The 23,776-nt window shown below is 35.9% G+C and overlaps 1 protein-coding gene across 2 annotated transcripts; it reads right to left on the bottom strand.

The window, feature by feature from the left end:
- Positions 1 to 4,420: 4,420 nt before the first annotated feature.
- chrna5 (cholinergic receptor, nicotinic, alpha 5) lies at positions 4,421 to 23,560 on the bottom strand. 2 transcript variants are annotated; one of them, XM_015343399.2, is made up of 7 exons: positions 23,479 to 23,560; positions 21,446 to 21,608; positions 13,023 to 13,174; positions 11,239 to 11,283; positions 8,765 to 8,874; positions 6,560 to 7,397; positions 4,421 to 5,523 (listed from the first exon to the last, which is right to left on the bottom strand). In XM_015343399.2, the coding sequence occupies exons 2-7, from the start codon at positions 21,519 to 21,521 to the stop codon at positions 5,365 to 5,367; spliced, it is 1,380 nt and encodes a 459-aa protein (XP_015198885.1). In that variant the 5' UTR covers positions 21,522 to 21,608; positions 23,479 to 23,560; the 3' UTR covers positions 4,421 to 5,364. The 2 variants fall into 2 exon arrangements, with proteins under 2 accessions (XP_015198885.1, XP_015198887.1); XM_015343401.2 differs by lacking the exons at positions 11,239 to 11,283; positions 23,479 to 23,560 and having other exon boundaries at positions 21,446 to 21,807.
- Positions 23,561 to 23,776: the final 216 nt, after the last annotated feature.

The raw sequence follows: 23,776 nt of genomic DNA, 5'->3' as shown, positions 1-23,776 counted from the left end.
TAAGGGAATCATTAAGATACAGTATACTGTGCAGTTTCTTTTACTTTAGGGCCCCCTGCTGGACTGTCACTGCCCTGATCTTTTTTGACAGGTTATGAAGTCAGAATGCATCACTGTGTTTGCTAGCAGCACAGAAAAAGGGCGAAGTGTCATCTATTTCCAGTTTTTTTCGTCTTTAAGGATCCGCCCAGAATATCAGCTTTCTTGAATTTGTATCTGCCAGTGCTGAATGCCTTTTCAAACTGGTGGTCAGTAGCAGAGGTTGAACACATCATTAATTGAACTCCTTTTCCTGGCAGCTGCTAACTCATGTAAGCTCCTGTAAGCTGCCAGCTCATGTAAGGGTAACTAGAATCACTGTTTACAAGCTTTTACTGTAATACAAAGTATTTCTCTTTCATCTTCAGCTGATCATATAACCTCATGAGGTGTTTGGGAGACATCAATTCCTTTAACATCTATAAAATAAAATAAAGTTGATATACGGAAAAATCATGAACGAAACTTTTAACATGAAAGGCAGGATTTAATCAACAATTATCATACACAGCATAAATCCATTTATCATACACAGCAATGCAAAAATTACAATTATACAGTACATAAATTCAGTAACTAAACCTTGCTCTTATCCAACGTCACAAAGTAAAAACATATTCAGGGTTGTGTGTATAATTAGTGTACATGTGATTCTACCTTATATAAGGGAAAATAAAAAATGAAAAGCCAGTGTAACCAATTAAATAAAATAATTAAATGAATAAAAACATTCTGCTCTCTTACAATAACACCAAACAGATATACGTATCAGGCAGTTGTACAAAAGAAATAAAAGCAGCTGATAACTGATGCCTCATGATAAAGGTTCACTTCAACCCTTCTCTCCCTGTTAATAACGGTGTGAGGTACTGATTTTGGCTATTTTATTTTAATTGAAAACGTTACAGGAAGTGACAGGTCCACCCACTGACTTACAGAAAGGAAACTGCAAAGCTCTACTGACTTTCAACACCCATAGATTAATGTCAGACATCCACTAGCTTTTTAAAGATCTTCTAAAACCTTGGAACTCAGACTAGTTCAAATCAAACTACACATAAAAAAATAATTCACCAACAGTGTAATTTAGATCACATTTAATTTATCAAATCTGAAGTCAGTTTGAAGTCCGTGAAACAAATACTAACTCAGGGTATATGAGATTTTTGTTTTCAATTATTGAACACCACCAGGAGCAAACTTGCCTTCTTGTTTTTGGGCTGCTCTACGTGTTTGAGATCGAATTGGAGCTCAGTAGCACCCTGAAGGAAATATTGTGACAAAATGATTGTAGAGCAGTTTAAGCTGACGTTCCAGTTCAGTCACTGGTACAACCTTCGCAAAACCATTAGGGTCATTTTGTCCTATGAAGGCAATATTGTATCCATTGCCAGAGCAGCATATTGCTGACCAGATCCAGTCAGGGACATTGACCCGACCAAGTGCAAACCGGTTGGAAGGTACTGCCCCAGTTACAACATAAGCAACAAAAGGACGAGGGCAAGCTGTGAGAAGACCTGACATCATTACATTCTCATAAGCTTTACTCCATACAACCCGATTAAAATTCTCGTACATGGGAACTGCATTGGTGAGCGTAAAAGTAGCATCTCGTCCTTCAGCAAATTGGAAGCAGTTGAGATTGAGGTGTCCTTTGTCAAAACCAGAAGCGGCATAGTCACAGTCTGTCGCTTGGCTGTCTGTAATGAGCTGGCAAAAATCACTCTTTGGCCTTGGCTTGTGTTCAGAGTTATAGAGGTGTTCCATTAGCATCATTTCTGGTGGCCGGTTGCTGTAAGTGAGCTGAAAAACATTAAACAAACAACCTGTTACGTTGTACAAAACAAGAAGTCTAAATATGCAGGGTCTTGGCATGCTTACAGAATGACTAATCTGTTATATGTATGTATAAAATAACTTTATTGTTATAATTATAATTTTATTGATACTTTAACAGCAGGATTTTCAAATTGTAATGTAATACTTTCCCTATGACTAAATATACGCAAACGTTCTGTGCATTTGATTAGAAGGACTTCTGTTGCATTTTGTGGCAGTTTGGGAATGCACTTAGAATTAGATTTCCATCTAAATTCACACAATGAAGAAGAAAAGGAGAATTACCTGTGGTTCAATAAACCACTCTTCCCTCCTAGAGAAAAGGCAGGGCAGTGGTCCCGGGGTGAAGATGAATGCAGAATAGACAGGAATGCGATTTTCTCTGTCATACAGTGTTGCAAAACGGGCAAACTTGCCATAGAAAAAGGTGCAGTTTGAGGTGAGGAAAGTCTTAACTACCTCTCCGCTTGTTTGCAAAGTTTCCAGGAAAGAACACAGCAGCAAGAGATGGCAAAAGTACATTTTTTTTTTAAAAAGAGTACTACTGGTTTCTTTTCTCGTTTTACATAAAATGGCTTTGAAATTAATTGCAGATCTGCCATTCAAATCATAGCTGCATATTGCTTTCATGAACTAGCAACAGTTAAATTATAGCCTGAGGCTGATTTGGCCCCTCCCAGGGAATACAGGGAATACTGCCGTGCAAATGTGCCCATCCCATTCTGACAGATTTATCTCACAGAAACAGGGACAGTATTGTGGATGCATGAAACCTGAAAAGAAGTGAGTACATGTAAAGGAACTATGTACATGTAAAGGAACTAGTACAAAAAGATTAAACGAGGTGAAAACAACAAGGACAATAAAAAAAACGTGATGGAAGAGTGAGGACAAATTGGATGTATTAAAGTATGCTTCACCTTTCCAAATATGATATCAACAATCTAATTTTGCAAAGCCATGCCTATTTATGCTTGGTATGCCTGCGAGACTTTATCTGAGACTCTGACAGTAGTACAGATTTGGTTGACTGTTAGCTAAAAAGATGTTGGTGATGAATTTGCTGCCCTGTCATCACTTGATCCTGGCTTATACCTATATTTTTATATAGCATATTCTACTCCTCAGGAAGGGGGTGGGTGTGGTTGTCTGTTTCCTTTTTTAATTTTTTCTGTGTTTAACATTTTAAAATACAGACTTCACGAAGAGAAAGTGGAGGATGGAGAATTCCCATACTTTTCTCAGAAGAAGGATCAGAATGATAATGAGAGTGGCTGAATGCTGCATGTGTTTGATAAGACGGCACACCAGAATATGAATTTGAATGTTTCCCCATGATTAACGTAAAACAATAATAGCAGTATTTGATCTATAACAACATGGTGGACATCATTTAGTAGTAGTTACTTAAAAAAAGGGGTTTTAGTAACTTTTATTTTAGTTATTCATTAGTATTACTTTCCATGTGTTTTAATTATTAAATAATGGAATTCTAAATCAGATTTGTAAATTCATTCTCATTTTTGTCTTTATTCTCATCATACACAATTATGGTCTTTAATAAATAAACTGTCCTTCCGCAAAAAAATACTTTTTAATACATTGAATTATGAGTCTGATGGACAAAGGAGGTTACATGGCTCAAGCAAAACTATTATTTCATTTTATATAAGAACTGCAGGACAAAACAACTGTTTGTAGTATACTGTATGTAACAATGTTTTCCCTATGACTCTTACCAGAGTTGTTGACTTTAGGTTCACAAGGTGCTGAAATGTGGATTTAAAGCAACAGTCAAAATAATAATGAACATTTCTTAAATAAATACAAAAAAATGTTTTTGTAATGTGATTTTTTACTTTGAGGATCAAAAACCAGCAGTTCTCTCACACTGCAACTCATAACAAGCTACCCACTGAAACTAAGGAGGTGTGAGCCTGGCCAGTACCTGGAGGGGAGACTCCTGGGAAAGGTTGCTGCTGGAAGAGGTGTCAGTGGGACCAGTTGGGAGTGCTCATCCTGTGGTCTGTATACTGTAGGTCCTAAAGCACCAGTATAGTGATGGGGACATTTTAGAGTAGTTCTTCATAACTACATAACGATATCAAATTAAATTCCTGTTTATGCTTGTGATGTGAAATGTTTGTTTTTATTTTGACATTATGAAAAATATTATTTTTTTGATTAATTAAATATTTTTGAAAATGTAGTTGGCTTTAATGCAAAATGTCTGCTTGCTCACAATCCATTAATTTAACTCATTTTTGAACATATTCTAAGATAAACTATTCAGCGTTATTTTGAGCATTTCTCTATTATATTCTTATCCTTTCCATACACACAATTTCTGTCGACAGGAATGTATTTCATCAAATTATATTTGTTGTGAGGGATTCAGCAGAACTCAGTGGGACGTTATAAACCAAAACACATTTCACAGTGGCATATTCTCCTGCATTTTTATATCATGATTAGCATTTCTCATCTGCAGACCAATAAAGAAAATCCAAACAATTCTAACTAATGCAGAAAACAAGAATGATAAATATACAAGACTTGCAATATATTTTATTGGTATTTAAATGCATATAAACACTACTTTTATTGAACTGGGCATTCCCATTGCTGACAGTCCCATATTTCTGTATCTTGCTTCTGTTACAGCAGTAGTAAACAGATACACCAGTAGTAAAAGGCCATCAAAATTTAAAAGATTACACCTGTAACCATGGAGAGTTTTGATAAACCATGCTAAAGTTGCATAGATTCTCCATGCACATTACTGTATGTTTTTAAAAGCACATTAATCAGTAACAGTAAAATCACACATTAATTACACATTATACATTAATGTGATAGATTTTTTGGGAATAATGAGCAATACCACTGTCTTTACTCTTTTACTATTTGTTTTCTGTGCATTCTGGACAAGTAACTGTCTCACTGGCTTTAAAGCCTGATTTCAGATGTTTCAAAGAATATGGATCAACAATGTCTTTTCTAGCATTAACCAGAAAGAGTTTCATTTTAATGGAATCCATCTAACATTTTCTAACATTCTCACTAGTGTGGAACAGAATTCAAAGTGCTTTACATTCTCGTAGACCACAACCTGAATGGGAAGGCCTTACTTTGATCCATGGATGGTCAATGGGAACGTTATCTTAAATTTGAAATATAACCGTGCTCTTTCCAACACCTCATATGCTTATAAGAAATGGCAAGAAAAAGTGCATCTCATTTACAGTAATTAACTTCTATGGTATCATAAATAAAAAGAAATGGTAATTGTTAAATTGTTACTTCTTGTGTAAACACCAAACAGGGGTCATGACAAGTTCATTTTTAAGAATGAAGTTGATTACACATACATTTGGCGAGTCTTTCTCCTGAAACTGAATCTTCCTGAAGAAGTATCTCAGGGGTGGAAGTAGTGTTCAAGAAAGAAGAGCTGTGATGCACGGCTCCTGCTGTTTTGCTTAGCTCTTAGCTGCTGCCACCCACATAATTGGGGACAATGATATTGGCCCACTTGTAAATGACAGGAATAAAGAGAAGAATGGATCCCAGAACTGAAACAAGGAGAAATGTCCAAAGGAACACTCGATCCAGCACCTGCGCCACAAACTTCCAATCTTCTACCACCTGAGTAAGAAAAAATTACAACATTAGAAATCATTAGTTGTCATTTTATTCCAGCCTTGAATTGAATTTATTCTTCACCAAGTTGGAATACAAAATATCAAGAATTAAAACTAAATTCTGGAGGAAAAATATATTACAGGATTAAAATATTGATCACCAGTCTTCACAAATATCAGAATACTACAAAAACACTGAATTGTTTTAGTGGAGGTATTTTTAATGTTTTAAATTAAAAGAAATATTACAACAGTCAAATGTTATAAGAGTCAAAACAAGTCTACATTTTCTGTAATTTTCTTTATATGGTTCACTATGGTTCTTTATATGGTTCACTATGATTAATTTGCTGTGGTTAATGCCTTTAAAAAAGGATAGATGGTTGGATCTTTCCCTTCTTAATAGAAAACAAAAGTTTCAAAGCCCCATTAATGTAAAATAAAATGTGGAGACAAAACCAATTTTATTAAGTATATTTCTATAATCTAAAATTTTGCAGTGAAGGGTGTTCTGGTTTCTTCCCACAGTCCAAAAAATACAGGTAGGTTTACTAGCTTTTGGGATAACGTTTGAGTGTGTGTGCCCTGCGCTGGACATAAAGTCAGGGGTAATTTATTACTCCTTTTAAATTAAGCTAACCCACATCTCTAGATTTATGTTCCTTAATTCTATATTTTATATAGAGATGTGCACTGGCTTGGAAGATTCAACATACATATACTGTACAGTATATGGTATCTAATTTTCACTTCAAAGCTCCACATAAAGTGGAGCCTCAAAAATCTAAAATTTTTGGAGTAATTAAAGTCAAGGATGGAAAACATTAATATCACATATTTGCAGTATTTGGCAAAATAAAAAAAGGAAAATTCAAAGCATGTACATTTAAGAACAGATGCAATGCCCTTCAAACTGCTTTCAAAGTGTTTTGCCTTCAGTCAAACTAGTGTTTCTATCTTTTGAAAAGTATTTTGTTATCTGAATTGGAAAGGATGGCACTGCAGCAGTTCTTTGTTTTCTTTGGCGTCACATACTGTACCTCACGGACTTCATTCTCCTTCACCACATGGAGAGTGATGTAACGAATGGAGTCCAGTGCTGCCTGCAGGTTGTATCGGGAAGAGGGTGTTTCGAACCCAGGACTTTTAACATCTCCACCTGCGGCTGTTGCATAGCGGTCCACATGACTGCGCATGCACAGGAGCTTGGGCAGGCGGTGCAGGAAGATACGCCGAACCCATGGGGCCATGTCATGGTGGGTGGAGGAGGAGCGGTGGTGGATGTTAATGGCAAAGACAGTGATAACAATGGAGAGGGTGACGAAAATCATGGTGAAGACCAGGTACTCTCCTATCAGTGGAATCACCTTGGAAGAGGAGGGGATGATCTCTTCTATGACGAGGAGGAAGACAGTGAGAGACACCAGCACTGAGGTGCAAAGGGAGATTTTCTCTCCCCCGTTTGATGGCAGGTAGAACACCAGTATGGTCAAGAAGGATAGTCCTATGCAGGGAATGATGAGGAAGAGGGTGTAGAAGAGGGGCAGCCGGCGGATGATGAAGGAGTAGGTGATGAAAGGGTAAGAACAGGAACCATCTGTCCGCACACCCCTGCTGCCTGTGGCCGTGACAATCTCCCACTCTCCATTGTCAAAGTAATCTCGTTTGTCCACATGGAAATCCTCCAGGATGATATCCACCTGGGTACCATCATAGGTCCAGGACCCAAACTTCATTGAGCAGTTCTGCAGGTCAAAGGGGAAGAAAGTGACGTCGATGGTGCAGGAGGACTTGTAGTTGGCTGGCGGTGTCCAGGAAATGGTACCATCAAACTTAACCACCGTCTTGGTGACTGAACCTTCAAACCGCCCATCAGCACTTTGGGAAAGATTTGAAGAGATATTCTTATATTACATCTTAAAATTGCAAAATGTCATAGAAAAGTATACTGAAATCAAGATCAGATTGTATATTTCACTTTAGAAATAGCTCTCAAAGCCCTTTATGTTAGTTGTAAGAAACAGTTACTGTATAAGGATAGCAAATGGCAAAACAGGCACGTACAGTAAGAAGCACAATAGGTTATAGGAGCAGATCCATGGCCATTAGAAAATGAAGCAGACACTAAATAAAAGTCTAGATTTAAATACACTCAAGGAACAAATACATTCTGATATCCTTGGGAATAGAATTCCAGAGCTTTGGGGTATGTCAAGACAATGCCCTGTCACCCCTAGAATGTAAACAAGCTTGGAGGACATATAGAAGATCAGAGTCCGATGAACGAAGGCTGCAAGGTAGGACATAGACCGATAATAAGTCATATAGGTACTGAGGTGCTGAGCCATGCACAGCCTTTTAGGTGAGCATGAGGATTTTGAAGTTGACTCAAAACCAGATAGGAAGCCAGTGCAAGGTGCAAGGACTCCATGACGGGACTAATTTGATCGTTTGCACACAACCTGTTGTTTTTGCTGATACCAGATGAGAGACAGTGATTTGTTAATAAATGTAATTTGTTCTTACTCCTCTCAAAGTGCAGAATTAATATTCTTGTGCTGCTTGTCTTGCGCATTTAGATAAAGCTTCTCTAGAAGTAACCAGTCTGTCTTTATGACCTACTGAATGTCTGCCCTGTTCATTTTGCTCTAAGTAGAAAAAATATTGTTAATTTCTCCCATTAAGACTCACTGACTTCTGCCACATTACAAAACTAATTATGTGACCTTACAAGAGAAAATGGCACTCTTTGTAATGCAGCTTTGTCATGCTCTTTAGACTTATCTGTACTCACTACATTTCACATCTCTCTCTTAAAAGCAGCAATCTGAGCTGAGGAAGTGTCATCCTGAATGCACTCATAGATGATAATTTCAGCAAATTTATTAATATCTAAATGTAAGTAGCAGAAATTTTGAAAATATTTTATTTAACTTATTAAATTAAATAATTAATTTCATTAAATTGAAGTGACATGTTTACTTTGGATTCTGTATATAAGCAGAAGTTATTTTGTAGACGGTAGTGGATTTAATGTTATAAAGTGGTATGGAAAAATGTTTTCAATGTTTACCAGAAAAATATAAAAAATGAAACCGAGATGAAATTTTGCAATACAATAAATTCCCTTCCAGGATAATACTGCAGGTAGACAACTGAGGTAAATCTTACTCTCCCCAAGGACTTGCGAATATGATTAATTCTAAATATAGAAGAAATAACATGGTAAGAAGTAAGGTACTCACTTGTCATACAGAACAATGTCAGGGATCCAGATTGAATCAGAAGGAACTCGGATTGAAGTTATTCCCAAGTAGTCATCAGGATTCCACCGCAGCTTGACATCTACCCATTCCTAACCAAAATAAGTATAAGATCATTTCAGCGGTGAGATATGACCACTGCCGAAGCATACATTCATGGGATATCCATGAACCAGCTCACTCAAAGGAGAAGGTGCTTTGCGATAACCCATTAATTGCTAAATGAGATTGATCTTCTGGTTTTTGCTTCATTACCTTTCTGTGATGTCAGTACTGCTCCAGTGGTTGATGAATTGTTAGGCTATTATCAATATACAGTACATGTTGACTGTCCGCCTGTTTTAATTGGAATATATGTGCTAAAATGTATGTATGAATTATCTATATGATAAATAAGACAGATTAGTTTCCTACAATGAAGTCATGTAGTCAACAGATGAAGCAAGTATTGGCCACCATAAGAAGTGTTGTCTACTGGAAGTATTAGAAGACAGCGGTCCTTGTGATAAAAAATCTGGTGTACATTTAACATCCCTTCATTCTATTAAAAATGCTGTAACACTTCACATACCGAGCAAATATACTGTAGTCCTTATAAACATTTAGCTCACTTAAAACTCTGAGATTTAATCTCACTAGATTTTGTATTTCATGACAATGAATTCAACACATGCTGAAATGAAAGAGAATATGGATTTGCAATCAAAGCATTTTATTGACAAATCTTGCTTCCTTTTAAGTGGTATCTGTCAGTGTTCAAGGGTTCACATGTGGCAGTCCCCTGAAAGCAAGTCAATGATCACAGCAATTTTTAGAACACAACATGTCATGTTCAGACTCCATTCAGATTTGCATGCAGATAACCACGTCTGCACAAGTCAAATAATTCGTCTGCACAAGTCAAATAAGATCAAGAAGAAAATCACATCGATAAGAACAATATCTAGTCACAATGTTATTTCCGTCTACACTGTAATTATAACATCACATTGTTATATTTGCATTTAGTTAATTATTAATGTTTTGTTTTTTTCTTCAATAGTTCCATACGATTAATTAATCAAGAGCTCAGCAGGAATGAAGACCAGAATATGTGGGAAGAGTGGGGTTAAAACAGGACCAATATTGGAAAACACTGCCTTGTAATATCCCCAAAAGAGCATATTCACCCATGTGGGTTAAGAAAACACAAACTGCTCTGCAATGCTCAGTATTTCACCTTACATGATCATCTGGCCTTTGCAACTCAGTTTCTACCATCCTGTCATAAATATTGATGGTAATGATGTGACACTAACCATGTATAATAAACTATCTCAATTTGTTACATTGAAAAAAAAATCCACTCAGTTCCGATTTGATGTTAATTTGTCTGCAGTAACCGAATGACATGATTTACACAAAGGGTACGTGTTTAATCAGATCTGTGTGCAGGTATATTAACTCACACTGATTGCAGCCGGGAGTGCTTTTTGTACAGATTTGCTGGAGGTGGTTTGAGAACAAAAGTTTGAGTGGTATAATGGAAAGACAAAGCTGGATGTTAAAGGGATGACAAACCAAGGACTGTCCATCTGTCTGCTTGCATGGGCAGTGTGTTCCCCTGCAGAGCAGGACCCTGTAAACTTGTGACCCCAGGCAGTGACAGGCAGGAATAATGGCAATGCAGCCTGCTTAGTGCAGCACTGTTTCATGGCTTGTCGTAAATCTGTCAGACATGGTGCCTGCACTGCAGCAGCTGTGGAGGCGTGGATTTAGACAAATGTGAGAAAGGAGAGCTAGAGAAGGGGAAGAGAGAACTTAACGCAAATAACAGTTTATCAAGGATATACTGTATAGATCAACATTTCAGACATAAATGTTCCATCTGTAACACTGTTACTCCCCAGTTTTTTAAGGGGAAAACGCTATGAAACGTACTGTAAAAGAGCACTTGCTCATCCTACCAAGTCGTAGTTAAGAGTTTAAGTGCAACATACTGTACATATACGTATACCATTGGTGGTCTTCTGCAGGACTGCAAAGACATGACACCGTGGTTTAAATTAGTGAAAAAATAAGATAAATCAGTAATCTTTTATTTTGAAGTGTAAAAAAGAAAACATTGGTGATTAACATACTAAAACATAATAGCAAATGAATAAATGTTTTGTCAGAATATGTTGCTGCTTTTTTCATTTACCCTTTTATATATTTATAGAGGCACAATGGCTAATTGTGTACTTCCTGTGGTATCATACATTCTTTATGTCTGTGTGTGTACACCACTAATTTTCGTACAATGGTTTTCCTATAGCTTATTGTTTAAAGGTTTTCATACTGATTTGAAAAATTATAAAAATGCTGCTGTTACAGACAAAGGTATTCACTCCCTTCCATAAACTATTAAAAGCATGCAATGTGCAGTGAGAATAATACAGCAGATGATAAATATTCTAGTCGAAGACAGTTCTTACCTGTTTCAGCCAGACATTTGTTGTCATCAATTGGTTTTTCTCATCCTGTGTCAAATTAAGCACGTTGAAAAGTAATTCATATAATGATATATACAGTGTATGTGTGAAATGGCCACAATTTGTATATTCATCTACTGTAGAAGTTTATCAAGCCATTTAACAATGGCTTTGTATCTGTAACTAAAATGTTTTGATACATACTGTATATTAATTTATTTGCATGAAAATTCTTAAGTGAGCCAACTTTCTAAAAAGGTTGAAAACATGAGGTTAGTGTTCTGGTATTATCATCACTAGTGAAACCAAGGGATAATATTTACAATAAATACTATTACAAAATATAAAAAAATAGCTCTTTCTTGTTAAAATAATACTGTAACACTTTAAAAATAAAAAAATATTAAGGTCCTATAACCTTAGGTAGAAACCATAAACATAGTGTATAAAATTCAGATTATTTTTACTTTTACTTTTCACCATCAACAATTAATCCTGTTAGATCAGTGACTAAGCCATTATCAGTTTTATAGATGATGTTCTCTATAACAGACATAGACATTTCCATGCCCACAGATTCTGGTATACACAGTACAATGTCCAGTCTAAATCTAATTAGATTGGATTATTGAGCCTAATAAGGCTGAACTCCTCTAATTTTCTTTAATGGCTAATTAATTCTAACATTAAGTGATCTCTTTTCTTGCATTCACTTCTAAGTGATTCATGACCTATACAATATAACATTTAAGAAAATGTTTCTGTGGATACAGAACAATCAATAACATATTTTATTCTATCAATTAAAAGGAATGAATTAAAAGTGAAATCAAACTGAGCTGCAAATCTGGCCCATGTCTAATGTTATAATGTATTGCTTAATTAATGCTCCAAAACTGCAATATAAAAGTTCCATAAATGTTTTAAACATTAGAAATACGGTGTTACGAAGTACCTTACTATAAAATGTTAATGAGTAACCTAGGTTGGAGACAGAAAAAAACAGAAACACAAGCAAAATCTTGGAGAGAGATATTCATATTTTAAAGCACAAGGTCAATCAAGACCTCACAGATGGTCATGTCTCATCTCCTGTGGCTAATGTGGAAATGTGAGTTAGTAACCTAGATCATAATAGTGCCTTCACTCTTCACAGCAGGACCATCTGTGATTGACAGGCTGGGGCTGGCTGACAATGGCACAGCGAAGGAGGTTAATAGGATAAATATCACATCTGTAACTAGCAGATCTGTATCACTTCTGGTTCACAGCAAAATTAAAGTTCAGTTACACTAATCTCTTTTGCAGTTTTTGTTTGATTAAAAATGGCTTTAAAATGTAATTCAATTCTTCCATGTGATGAAATTAGTGCTGTCTGTGGCATTCTGGAAAATAGAGGGACAGAAATTTCAGATATGAAATGGTTTCAAAACCAGCATTACTATTGCAGCTAACACTGGGCAGAATAAGAAAAAACACTGTTTTCTCTGTCATTCCAGCATATCCTTTTTGTTTCCAGCATCCCATTCTACCCTAACTCACACTGAATGAAATGTTATGTAGTCTGAGCTGTCATTTTCTCCCTCCACCTCCCTCGGTTAGCATGGAGAATTCTGATTTGTTTTGCAAAAAGTGAAGCAGTCATTGTTACTCCCTGTCTTGTATATTTTTGATTTTGCCATAGTGAAATCGACACACACAGCTCAACAAGCCAAACAACAACACACGACTATGTCATGTCTGTCATTATGAAAACGTTACTGGCTCTGCAACCAGAAAATACTCACTACATCAACAAGTTGAGAGATCGCTAGCCCAAACTTGACCCTCACTGTGCCATTCAGGTGTTCCACTGGCCTCACCCACTTCTGATAGTTCCTGAAGAGTTCCTTGAAAAGCTTATCTTCAGTCTTTGCATAGGAAGACAGGTTGGAAATTCCTTGTGGAGAACACATAAATACAAGCTTTAGAGATTTTTCTACTTAGACCACTCAGAGAAGAACATAAATAATACCCCCCAATAATTTAATAAATACAGAGAAAATCTTTAAAGCATTTCATCCTCTGAATAATTTAGGATTGAAAGAAAAACTCTTAAAACAGTTTCATATTTGCTGTACATCCATTATGTCATACCTTTCTTCTATCACACATTATTTTCAACCTTCATTGTTGAAATATTTTTTTTACAATTTATTAATGTCATAAATTATCTTAAGCTTGGGTATATACAGTACCTGCCATTTCCACTCTCTGAAAATGCTGACTCTACAGCAATTGGATACTATGTGGAGTGGAAGTGATGAACCCGAAATCAGAGACATAAATAATGTCTGAGTTGGTCCATAATCCATGATTAACTGTTATTCACTGTACATGGTTTTGACTATAGATTTTGTCCTCTAGAATGGATTTCCCGTATCCTGTCTCTCTCTAGGGACTAGAATCCTAAAAGGATTTATACATATAATTAAGTCAGGAACTGTTGAAGACCTGGAAAACACATTAAAATTGAATAATGAAGTAAAAAAAGACGAATTAAGTAAACAAGAGCTCAGGGGTGAGTTTCCCGAAAACGATTAATCTTAGAGACTAACGAGCAACTTTACGATGTACGTACGTAACGTACGAGCTACTTTTTCGTGGGTTTCCCAAAACCCCTCTTAATCGATCATTTAACGAGCGAGTATAAAGTACTTCTTTGTTAACCCCTCCCCTGAAGTCGCTTAGCAAAAAGCATCACAAGTCGATTGAAAAACAATCGATTGACAATACTTTCATTATATGGTGTCGGTTTTGGTCCTTCAGTGGGATGAAATAAAGTTGTGAAAAGGAATATGAAGCAAACATGACATCATAATTTAACAACCATTTAAGCGAAAGCGTATAGATAGGCACAAAATGGGACCCTTATTGTTTCTAAGAGAAAAGAAAATAAATGACCGTAAAAGAAAATCAAGTTTAACTTGACGTAAAACCGAGGTCCTGACTCTCTGTGGTCATTAAAAATCCCAGGGTGTTTCTCGAAAAGAGTAGGGGTGTACCCCAGCATCGTGGCCAAATTTCCCCATCGGCCTTTATCAATCATGGCCTCCTAACAATCCCCCTCTATAATTTATAGAATAGTATAAATTGGTTTCATTACTCTGCTCTCCTCCCTACTGATCGCTGATGTGTGGTGAGTGTTCTGGCACACTATGGCTGCCGTCGCATCATCCAGGTGGGGCTGCACATTGGTGGCGGTGGAGGGGATCCCCATTACCTGTAAAGCGCTTTGAGTGGAGTGTCCAGAAAAGCGCTATATAAGTGTAAGCAATTATTATTATTATTAACTGCGTGGACAGTGTATGCGTCCTGCACGACGTCTTTGATTTAAAGCCATATTTTTTCGTGCGCTGCCGTTGTTAAGAATCACAGTGTTTCATGAGAAAAAAATATTTTTTAACATAAAACGGTATTCGAACTTTAAATATTGTATCGATCGCGGGTTTCGGTACGGAATGGAGCAGGCGTGGGACTCAGGGAATGGGGCTGAACAACACATTTATTAACTCGAATCGGGAAAGGTACACACACAGGGACAGGGGTTACAGCGCTGCACCTACACTAACATACTGTACACACACACGAAGGGAAGAGACTGTATCCCAGCCTCCGTCCCACTATATAGTCCGGTAGTCCCCAGGTGCTGTTCTCAGCACAACCTGCGTGGCGCTACATTCTAATACATGTTACATGTTTCACGTTCTTTATGGAATTTAAATACAATTTAAACCCCACCCCAAAAGTACTAAAAGAGGGAGTAAGTATTATTAAAACATTTGACTTATGAATATGAAATTTACCCAAGATGACTAATAAATTCATTACTGTAGAAATAAATGTTCTTTTTTCGAATTTCCTCTTACATAGTACAACAAAATATCAAAATCCTTAATATAAACTCTTAGTATTCTAGATTTCCAGAGAATTCCCATGACGTGAATTGAATGTGCTCTGTCTGGCGATCTCTGTCACTAAGGTTGGCGCAAGAGGTAGCCAGTTTAAGAAGCACTTAGTAATTAACGAGTGGGTCGGGGAGCACGTAGATTACGAAGGATTTAACGTTCTACTTTAGTTACGATAGGTTTTGGGAAACACTCGTTAATTAACGATCTATTTTAAGAGCGAGTTTACGACGTTCTTAGCGCTACGATGCTTTCTGGAAACTCACCCCAGTCTGTTCAAAAATCTGAAAAACAAATCTTCAATACTTTTCTCTTGTGTATTTACATGTTTTATAAATGATTTAGAGTACAGTAACTCTTAAGAGGTGACACCTGTAATGTATGCATTACTAAATCATTACTGAAACATCGTTTGGCGCTAGTAAACACAAATACTGTACATGCCTTATTCATTGTAATAGAAGGAAGGGTATGTTTTAATTTGGAACACGTAGAGGCAAATTTGTTACTATAAAGGATGAAGAAATAAGAATATCATTTAATTTTGGCAACAGAGCCACAATTTATATCTACAAAATATAAATTGTTATGGTTATATTATTTATTATGTAGTAATGTACTGTCTAAATTGTGTGGTGTTGTCTGCTATACTGTGTATGTCCCAAAAGATCAACACAAATAAGAATTCCAATGTACATGTACATATGGCAATAAACTCCTCTATTCTACTCAGAGCCTTCTTCAGGTGTGTGGTTAATTCATTACTGCTGATGAAAGGTGATAAGTACCAAGCCAGCCTTTTTATGGGGGTGTCTATCATGTGTTCTGACAGTAAATAATTCATGCATAATTATTACATCCCTAAAAGGTGTCTCTTATTTTACACTGTGACTGTTTTTACTATATGAAATACATTACCTTTAATTTATTTATTAGTCACACTGCAGCTCATCACTATAACTATATTAAAGTAAATGGGAGGAAAGAGTTTAGTGTTGTCTTCGGCTTATCCTTCTTTCAGAGTCCTTTATGGAGGAGTCAAGTCTGTTTCCCATAGTCAGCCTGTCTGTCAATTGCTCTGCCCTGACCTTCTAACCTCAGGACATGAAATCTGGGATCAATCACAGTGCAGCTCTGTGTCAACAGAGAGAAAGATGTGATGTGCTTTCTGGTGCAATTTACTAACAAGCAAAGACAGTACTGACAGCCCCTCATTTGTAGTCAAGCAGGAAAAAACTGACAGCTCACTGAAAGTTTAAGAAGTTAAAAGAACAGATCATGCCAAGCAACAGCCCTGGCTATTATTAACTTTGGATCGTGCCATGTTTTTTTTAGATTAGTTAGTTTTGTTTCACAATTGTGTTTGTATTTTTCCACTTTTGTTAAAGGTTTGACATTTTTAGTTAAAAGTTCATTTAACCAGGGTTTGTAGTTTTAAACTACATATTAAACATTTAAACTACAGACTTCACATTTAAATAGTCAAAAATATTTTTAAATGAATGTATTTTTTTTCTGTCTCAAATTAAAACTGCTAACCAAATCTAAGGCAAAATATAAAATAAGTTGTATTATGGTAGTATTTACTATCTTAATTTTTTCTAGAAAAAATAATATCAGATTTCAGGTTTCTCTTGAAAAGAGTGAGGCTAAATAAAATGTATAGATCAGATTGTAATTTTGCTGAAGTTTCACTGAACAGTAATGGTATTGTTTGGCACAAAACCTGATAGCACATTAGGAAATCTCGCCATGTTTATTTGATATAAATTGATATTTTATAGAAATTGCACCCATCAAGGGACAGACTAATTATATGTTAATGTTTCTGGGAAAAGTGACAATATTGATTTTTTGTAATAAAAATTGTAAAGCTAATGATGTATAATAAAGTACAAAGATGTATTAGTTCAGGTGGGTAGCTGTGTCAGAAGGCTCCACGGCCGAAACGTTCTGTTTTCTCTCTTCTTTTTTTTCAGCATGGAATAAACCTATTACTTGTTCCTTTACAAAGATGTATGACTGCATGAGAAAGCTGGTTGTAATAAAGGCTTCCTCTAAAAAAATAAAAATAATTAAAAAATCTATGGACTACAAATTTTCATTCATTAGTATATATCATGGTTCAGTAACAGAACCTATTTACCAACGATGTTTATCTAAATAGTGTTACCCAATCAATCCAAACGTCCAATCAATGACTCCAACTGGAATATCAACTCCTGTCATTCTGAACTGAAAAATTCTTTATTACTTTATTCTTAACAATGATGATTAACTATGCCCCACTAAAAGACTAATTAATCAAGATTTTATTGACAGCACGTCTCTTGGTTGTTCCTTGGGGGTCTTGGGGGTCTGTACAAACCAAAGTATGGTAGTGTCATTATGCTTCTTGACTCTCATGTTCACTTTGCAATTAATTTACACCTGCTAGCAAGGAATTCTGTGAGCTGCTGTCTATTCTTCATTTGAATCATCTGTCTAAACCCACTTCTAGCTATAGCCTCGATTCCTGCTCAGGAATAAAAAAAGAAGTGTCACCTGTCTCTCTTTTACTATTTGTGCAATGTACTGTTCATGATTTTCATAGTTGATCTTGGCTTTACAAATAAGAAACAGAGTTCATTTATAATGCCTATAGAATGTGTGGAATATAAGCATAAAAAAACAGGAAGAGGCAGGAAAAGACTAAACATCAAAACTAGAATTCTTCATATGTATTTCTTTTCTTTCTGCTTGTGATTTTTTCTTCAATTACAGCATTAAGAAATGGTGGTGGCACAGTTGTAACCTGAAACAATCTGGTATTAAATATGTTATTACATGAAGTATTTGTTTTGAGGAGCGGGGGCTGTGAATTTTACCTCAACTCTACCCTCAGCCTTTATTTTAACACTCCTTCACTATACCATCTATTTTAAAGTCAGCTGTCTTAATCCTGTTGCTGGTTAATCCTGGTTATGAGAAGGTGCCATCTCTACCCAGAGCATAGTCCACATGTGGCCATCAACACCAACAACCTTTCCCTGATTAACTTAACTTCAGACAGTCAGCAGTCTGAAATAAACACAGGGTCACAAGTAAATGTTCATTTAGCCTAAAAAGATTTCTAATTTCTGTATAAGAATTTATTTTAGGGGGGCAAGAAGTCTCTGCTGTTTTAGAGAGTATTGGGCAATGCCTTTCCTTCTGGAATATTTTTAACTACCTTGTATTCTTCAAATACGCAAAACCTTAACCTAAAGAAGATGGGATTCTAAAGATCCAATTTAGTTGTGTTGAAGGGTTTGTTTCCGCAAGGAAGATATAATCGCAGATTTGTGACAGATATATTCCCAGATTTTTGTGAAATAACTATATAAGCACTGATCAGTTCTTCTATTTTACCTCGGTGTCAAACATATTCTCTTATCTTAAAGGACTGCATTATTTTGAATTATTAGTTTTTAAGTCTCTTTTGTTGTGTTAGAAATTTAATTTATTCTCAAACCAAGAAAAGCGTAGTAGCTACAGAAGTCCAGCAGTCATGATCATTAGGATTTTAATAGTCAATAATTTGACTAAAAATCCAATGTACAGAGTAATAATAAAGAAAAAAGAGTATGCATTAGATAAAACTGACTTTATATGTTGTAAAGAAATTGGTAAATTAAGTTTGTTCTGTTTCCAGAAACATAGAAATAGGAAGGTTTTGTACTTCTGTCATTTGCTGTGGGATTAACTCTTATCCTCAAAAGCAATGGGTCCTGTTAGTCCCACTGTCATTTTTATGTCTTTGGTTTGGGTAATTTTCAAAGTACAGCTGAACAAAATGTTTGAGATTTGGTGTTGTGTTATATCAAAAAGGAACTTTTTTATTACACAACATTGGATAATGTTGTATAGAGTAAATATAAGGCTGAAGTATAAGGCTGCTATCTAAAAATGTTATACTATATATATTTTTACTTTATATATAATTAATTAATATAATTAATATAGTACAAGTATCCTTTGTGACAAGACTTCTTAAATAACATCCTTATGAACTATTATATACTGTATGGAGTAAAAAAACATATCTATAGCTTTTTATTTTATCTGTCTTGTATACAGTTGTTTTGGTACATACCGATTATGGAAAAGCCCCAGGCTTCAAATGGGAATATTATCGGTAATTATTCTGTTACTGGGGGATTTAAAAATCATCCTCACTGCAAACTCCTTGCTGAAATTGTGTTGTAATGACCCTTGGAAAGATGAGGGCTGAGAGAAATTCTGAATAAATAAAACATGTATAAGTCAGTGCACAAGGCTACAGTTGCTGGCTGCCTAATACTTTCAAAATATCATCTACAGTATTTCAGTCCTGCAGCTGGAAAAGCTTTGCCCTCTATTAGGAGAGGCAAATATGAAACGAGCATTGGCTATAGATGAAACCTTTGTGCTGTGAGGAAAAATAAGCATATTACCATTTTAGTGACCCTTTCATTACATTCTTGTTCGCAGAAACTCCACCTTCGTACAAAATTCACATAATCGATTTAAAAATTATTTTCTGCCTCCATGCCTCCCTTTTCTAATTCAGAATAAATCATTAAAAAAGAAACTGAAACAGAAAAAAAATCAGTGCAATGAAGCACTTATTTCTAATGTACGGAACAGAATTAAAAGAAATTAAGGACAGATATTGTATTTTTAACCAAATAAACATTGTCCACTAACTTTACTAATATTCTAAGCCCCAGATGTTTTCGATTTCTATTTTTTGTTTGCTATTTCAAGGCCTTGTGGGATCTTTACTAAAAATGCCAAGGCAGTCTTTCAATAAATGTGTATGGTTTCATCTGGGACATCTTGAAAAGATGTCTCCAGTACCATATGAAATTAAGTATGGCAAAACTCTCAAACGTTAAATACATAACACACTGTGTATGTGGTTTCTAATTTGATTTCATTTGGTTTCTAATAACCTCTGTTAATGAAAAACCTGCTCAAGTTTCCTTCCACAGATATACCTACATACAGTAGTACAAACTCACACTGTTAACTGCCCACAATGTGTTTACAAAAGGAGTAATAACATTTCTGAATACTCTTCTTGCCTTCAGAGAGTGGAAATTGCTTCAACACTTGTAGACAGTTCCTCAACATTCTCCCATAAATATTTAGTTATTCAATTTCAGCAACATGTTACAGTGTTACATGTTAAATAATATGTCACAGCAACATGTCATGTCAGTTACTGCTAATGCTAATAAAACAAAATGATATATTTTTTTGTTGTTGTTGTTATTTCTCCTATTGTTTGGATACTGTTATGATCAGATGAACATTTCCCAAAAAGTTTAGGGAGCATTTCAGAGCATTTTTAAAAACATTTAGGGACCATTTTACAACTTCCTAATAGATTTTCAAATTAATGTTAATTATATATACTGCTAAAGTGTGTAAATATAAATAAATACTACTCCATAATACTTTTCTTTCCTGACACTACAATTGGAGAGGTTTCAAAACCTAGAAGACCTTATTTTCAGTTTAATTTACTGTATCTTTACAGATGATATCTTGAACATTATGAAAAATGCACAAAAGTATAAACTACAATGATCAATAAAGAAAATGAGTGCTCTTACAGTTCTTTAAAATGCAGTTATCTGCATCAAGATTTTCCAGTGCAATTCTAATTGTATTTTTTATTAATGTAAAAAAAAATATCTAATAACAAAAGCATTCGACATTCTTTACAGGGTTGATTTAAGTCAGTCCCTAATCTTTATATTATTTCAAACATTCTGAAAACTTCATATGACAACTATTTTAAATGTCTGTTTCCAGTTCTGTTGATTCCCCCATTGTGTTGTCAGTATTTGTACACATTTGTTGGTAGAGCCTCTTACAATACCATTAGCTTTTTCACACAAAAGGCCCCCCAAGACATTTCACCTACATTATCTGCCAGTAAACTTCTGTCAAAGCAATTAAATAAAACAAAGATATAGGTCAAACTGAAGTCAGGATAGAATGCTGATTTCACCCATTGTTTCTTTTCTGAGTATTTGTTAAATTCATCTGATTATTAGAAAATGTATTCTACAGACATTTAATAGAATCTAACTTCTATCTGCTGCCTTGTGTGCAACAGGACTGGCTCTCTCAATCTGTGATTGTATCTCTGCTGACCTGTAAGTGCACCACTGTTTCCTTTCCCTCACACTCTCCGCGGAGTGAGAGCAGGGAGATACGGAGGCAGGTACTGTACTGTAAGACAGACTTACCTAGGGAGCTGCACAGGTAGCAGGAATAACAGAGGAATGTCAGCAGCATCACGATTCTCCTGTCTGCTCTCATCATGTTAGTAGTTCCTCAGACAGCGAGGGAGAGGAGGAGAGAGACCCAGCAGTGTTGTTCGGCATCCATAAACACGGTACAGCTTGTCTGCTGTGTGCACATAACAGCAAGACTACAGTGTACAGACACAGGCTGCCTCCCCCCTCCTTCCATCCCTCCTCTGTCCATCTGACACACTCCCCTAACCTCAGGGGAGGCAACTGGCAGCCAGAGGGTAGACACTATTATACATGCCTAAAGATTTGACTGTCAGTCAGTCAGTCAGCCAGCTTCCTAAGCAACCATTCCAGGCTGCTTCAGCACTAGCAAATGAGCAGACACTTCTCTACAATACAAGCCCTCCCCTTCTCCTTCCCTCCTTTGCAGATGCATCACAAGCACACAGCATCCTCAGCTTTGAGCCCGGTGTATATTCAGTGCTTTATTTGGGAACACCTACTGTACTGTAAGTCTCATTTGTTTGAAGCTTGTAGAGTTTTCATTTAATTATTTCCCCGTCTGCCAATTGACAGTGAAATGTATTGATTATCCATAGATTTTCAATACTTAAAGGCAGAGCCTATAATGTAATAGAAAATCTGATTCTATATGGTTAAACTCATCGAAGCACCCAGTCTGTTACAGAGCTGTCCTTAATAATAAATAAATAACAGTTTCTACCCTGCACTACATATCATGGGAACATGGCACTGACAACACCACATTGTTTTGTAAAATCTGAAAGGATGCCCATAATTCATGAGGTGTTCATTTATCAGATTCTGTTGTGATGACATACAGTATTTTGATCCATAATCACAGAATGACTACTTCAGTGGTTGTTATGTTATTCATACAATACGTGCCTCAGAGACCTTTGGCTTTCATCAGTAACACTTAATTCTAATCCCCTTTCTTGGATGAACTAGATCAATCTACTCACCATCCATCATAAGAATGTAAATATTTAGTTGAGTTTACAATAAAACGTTTGGGGGTATGATAACAGCCAATCTCAAGTGTCCTAATTGTTATTTTAAGATGCAATTTTATTTAAAAATATAAATACTATATGTAAGCCTTTTTTTTCTCCTTTGCATCCCTCCTCCGCCCCATCTCTATGTTGGTCCACTCCTCACTCTGCAGAGGATTCTCAGCTTCCTTGTCCTATGGCCAGGATGTTAGCCCTCAGCCAAGCAAATTCAAATTATCCACCTCCAACTAGACATACAGTAGCTGCCTAATCGCGTGTATTTGCTTTCAACGCGACACTTTTCGTTATTAAAAACATTTTGTAATCGTTCATCAAAACATTACAAATAACAACTGATCTTGAATATTTTCCAAACTCGACCATTACGTTTTTCACTGCAAAACACTATTAACTTTAGTAATAAAGAAATTAATACTGTAATAATGATAACCTTAGACAGAAGCTGCACAACCGCTTAATATTTTTACCAACAAAATCAAAACAACATCACATGCTATACACTAATACAAAATACAAGACAACATGTTCTTTTCAGAGCTGTTTCGTAACTAGATCCATCGGCATAAATCAACCTTTTTTTTTCCATGGTTTTATTCATCGGTTTAGAGAAGCAGGAAAATGTTTCCAAAAAGAGGAGCAGAAGTGCAATCCAGCCCACATATTTATTCCCTTTAATAATACACAGGAGTGCTATATGTGGGTGGAAAAACAGGTAGTAAACTAAAAGCACGGAATGGTACAGATCCAACTGCTCTATAGTATCGGGGGTCTGGCGCGAGTATGAATACAGGAAGAAGGGGGGCGGTCCCCTATTTATACAAAAGGTAAACCTCTTTATACAAAAGGTAAAAAGGTGAAGTGAATCCGTTGAAGTTGGGGGGCAGCTCGCTTCCAGAACGTTCCAATCTAAAAAGTAGCATTTCTTCAGTAAAATACACGAGCAAAAGCAAACATGTCCTATAATACATAAAGAACATTTGACCTTACCTTGACAAAAAAGTGCATTCATTTTAATATTTTACCATTTAATACCACGAGTTCCCCAAAACAAAACATTCTGCAACAAAGATGGCTTCTGAAGCCCTATACTTTCAAACCGACCGGCTCTAGAAAAAAAGCTCATCTGGTAGGTTACAATAGTTATCATTCAGTGAAATCTGACCATTCAGAGATTTAAACCCTCCTCTAAATAGTATGCATGCACGGTTGTTTAATTTTACTAAACCTGTTTATTATACGTACAAAAATCAGAAAGGTGCACAAACCTTTAAAAAGTGTAAAAACA

The sequence above is a fragment of the Lepisosteus oculatus genome, chromosome 5 (assembly GCF_040954835.1).
Source record: "Lepisosteus oculatus isolate fLepOcu1 chromosome 5, fLepOcu1.hap2, whole genome shotgun sequence".
Lineage (NCBI taxonomy): Eukaryota > Metazoa > Chordata > Actinopteri > Semionotiformes > Lepisosteidae > Lepisosteus > Lepisosteus oculatus.
This window is presented reverse-complemented; position numbering and strand designations above follow the sequence as displayed.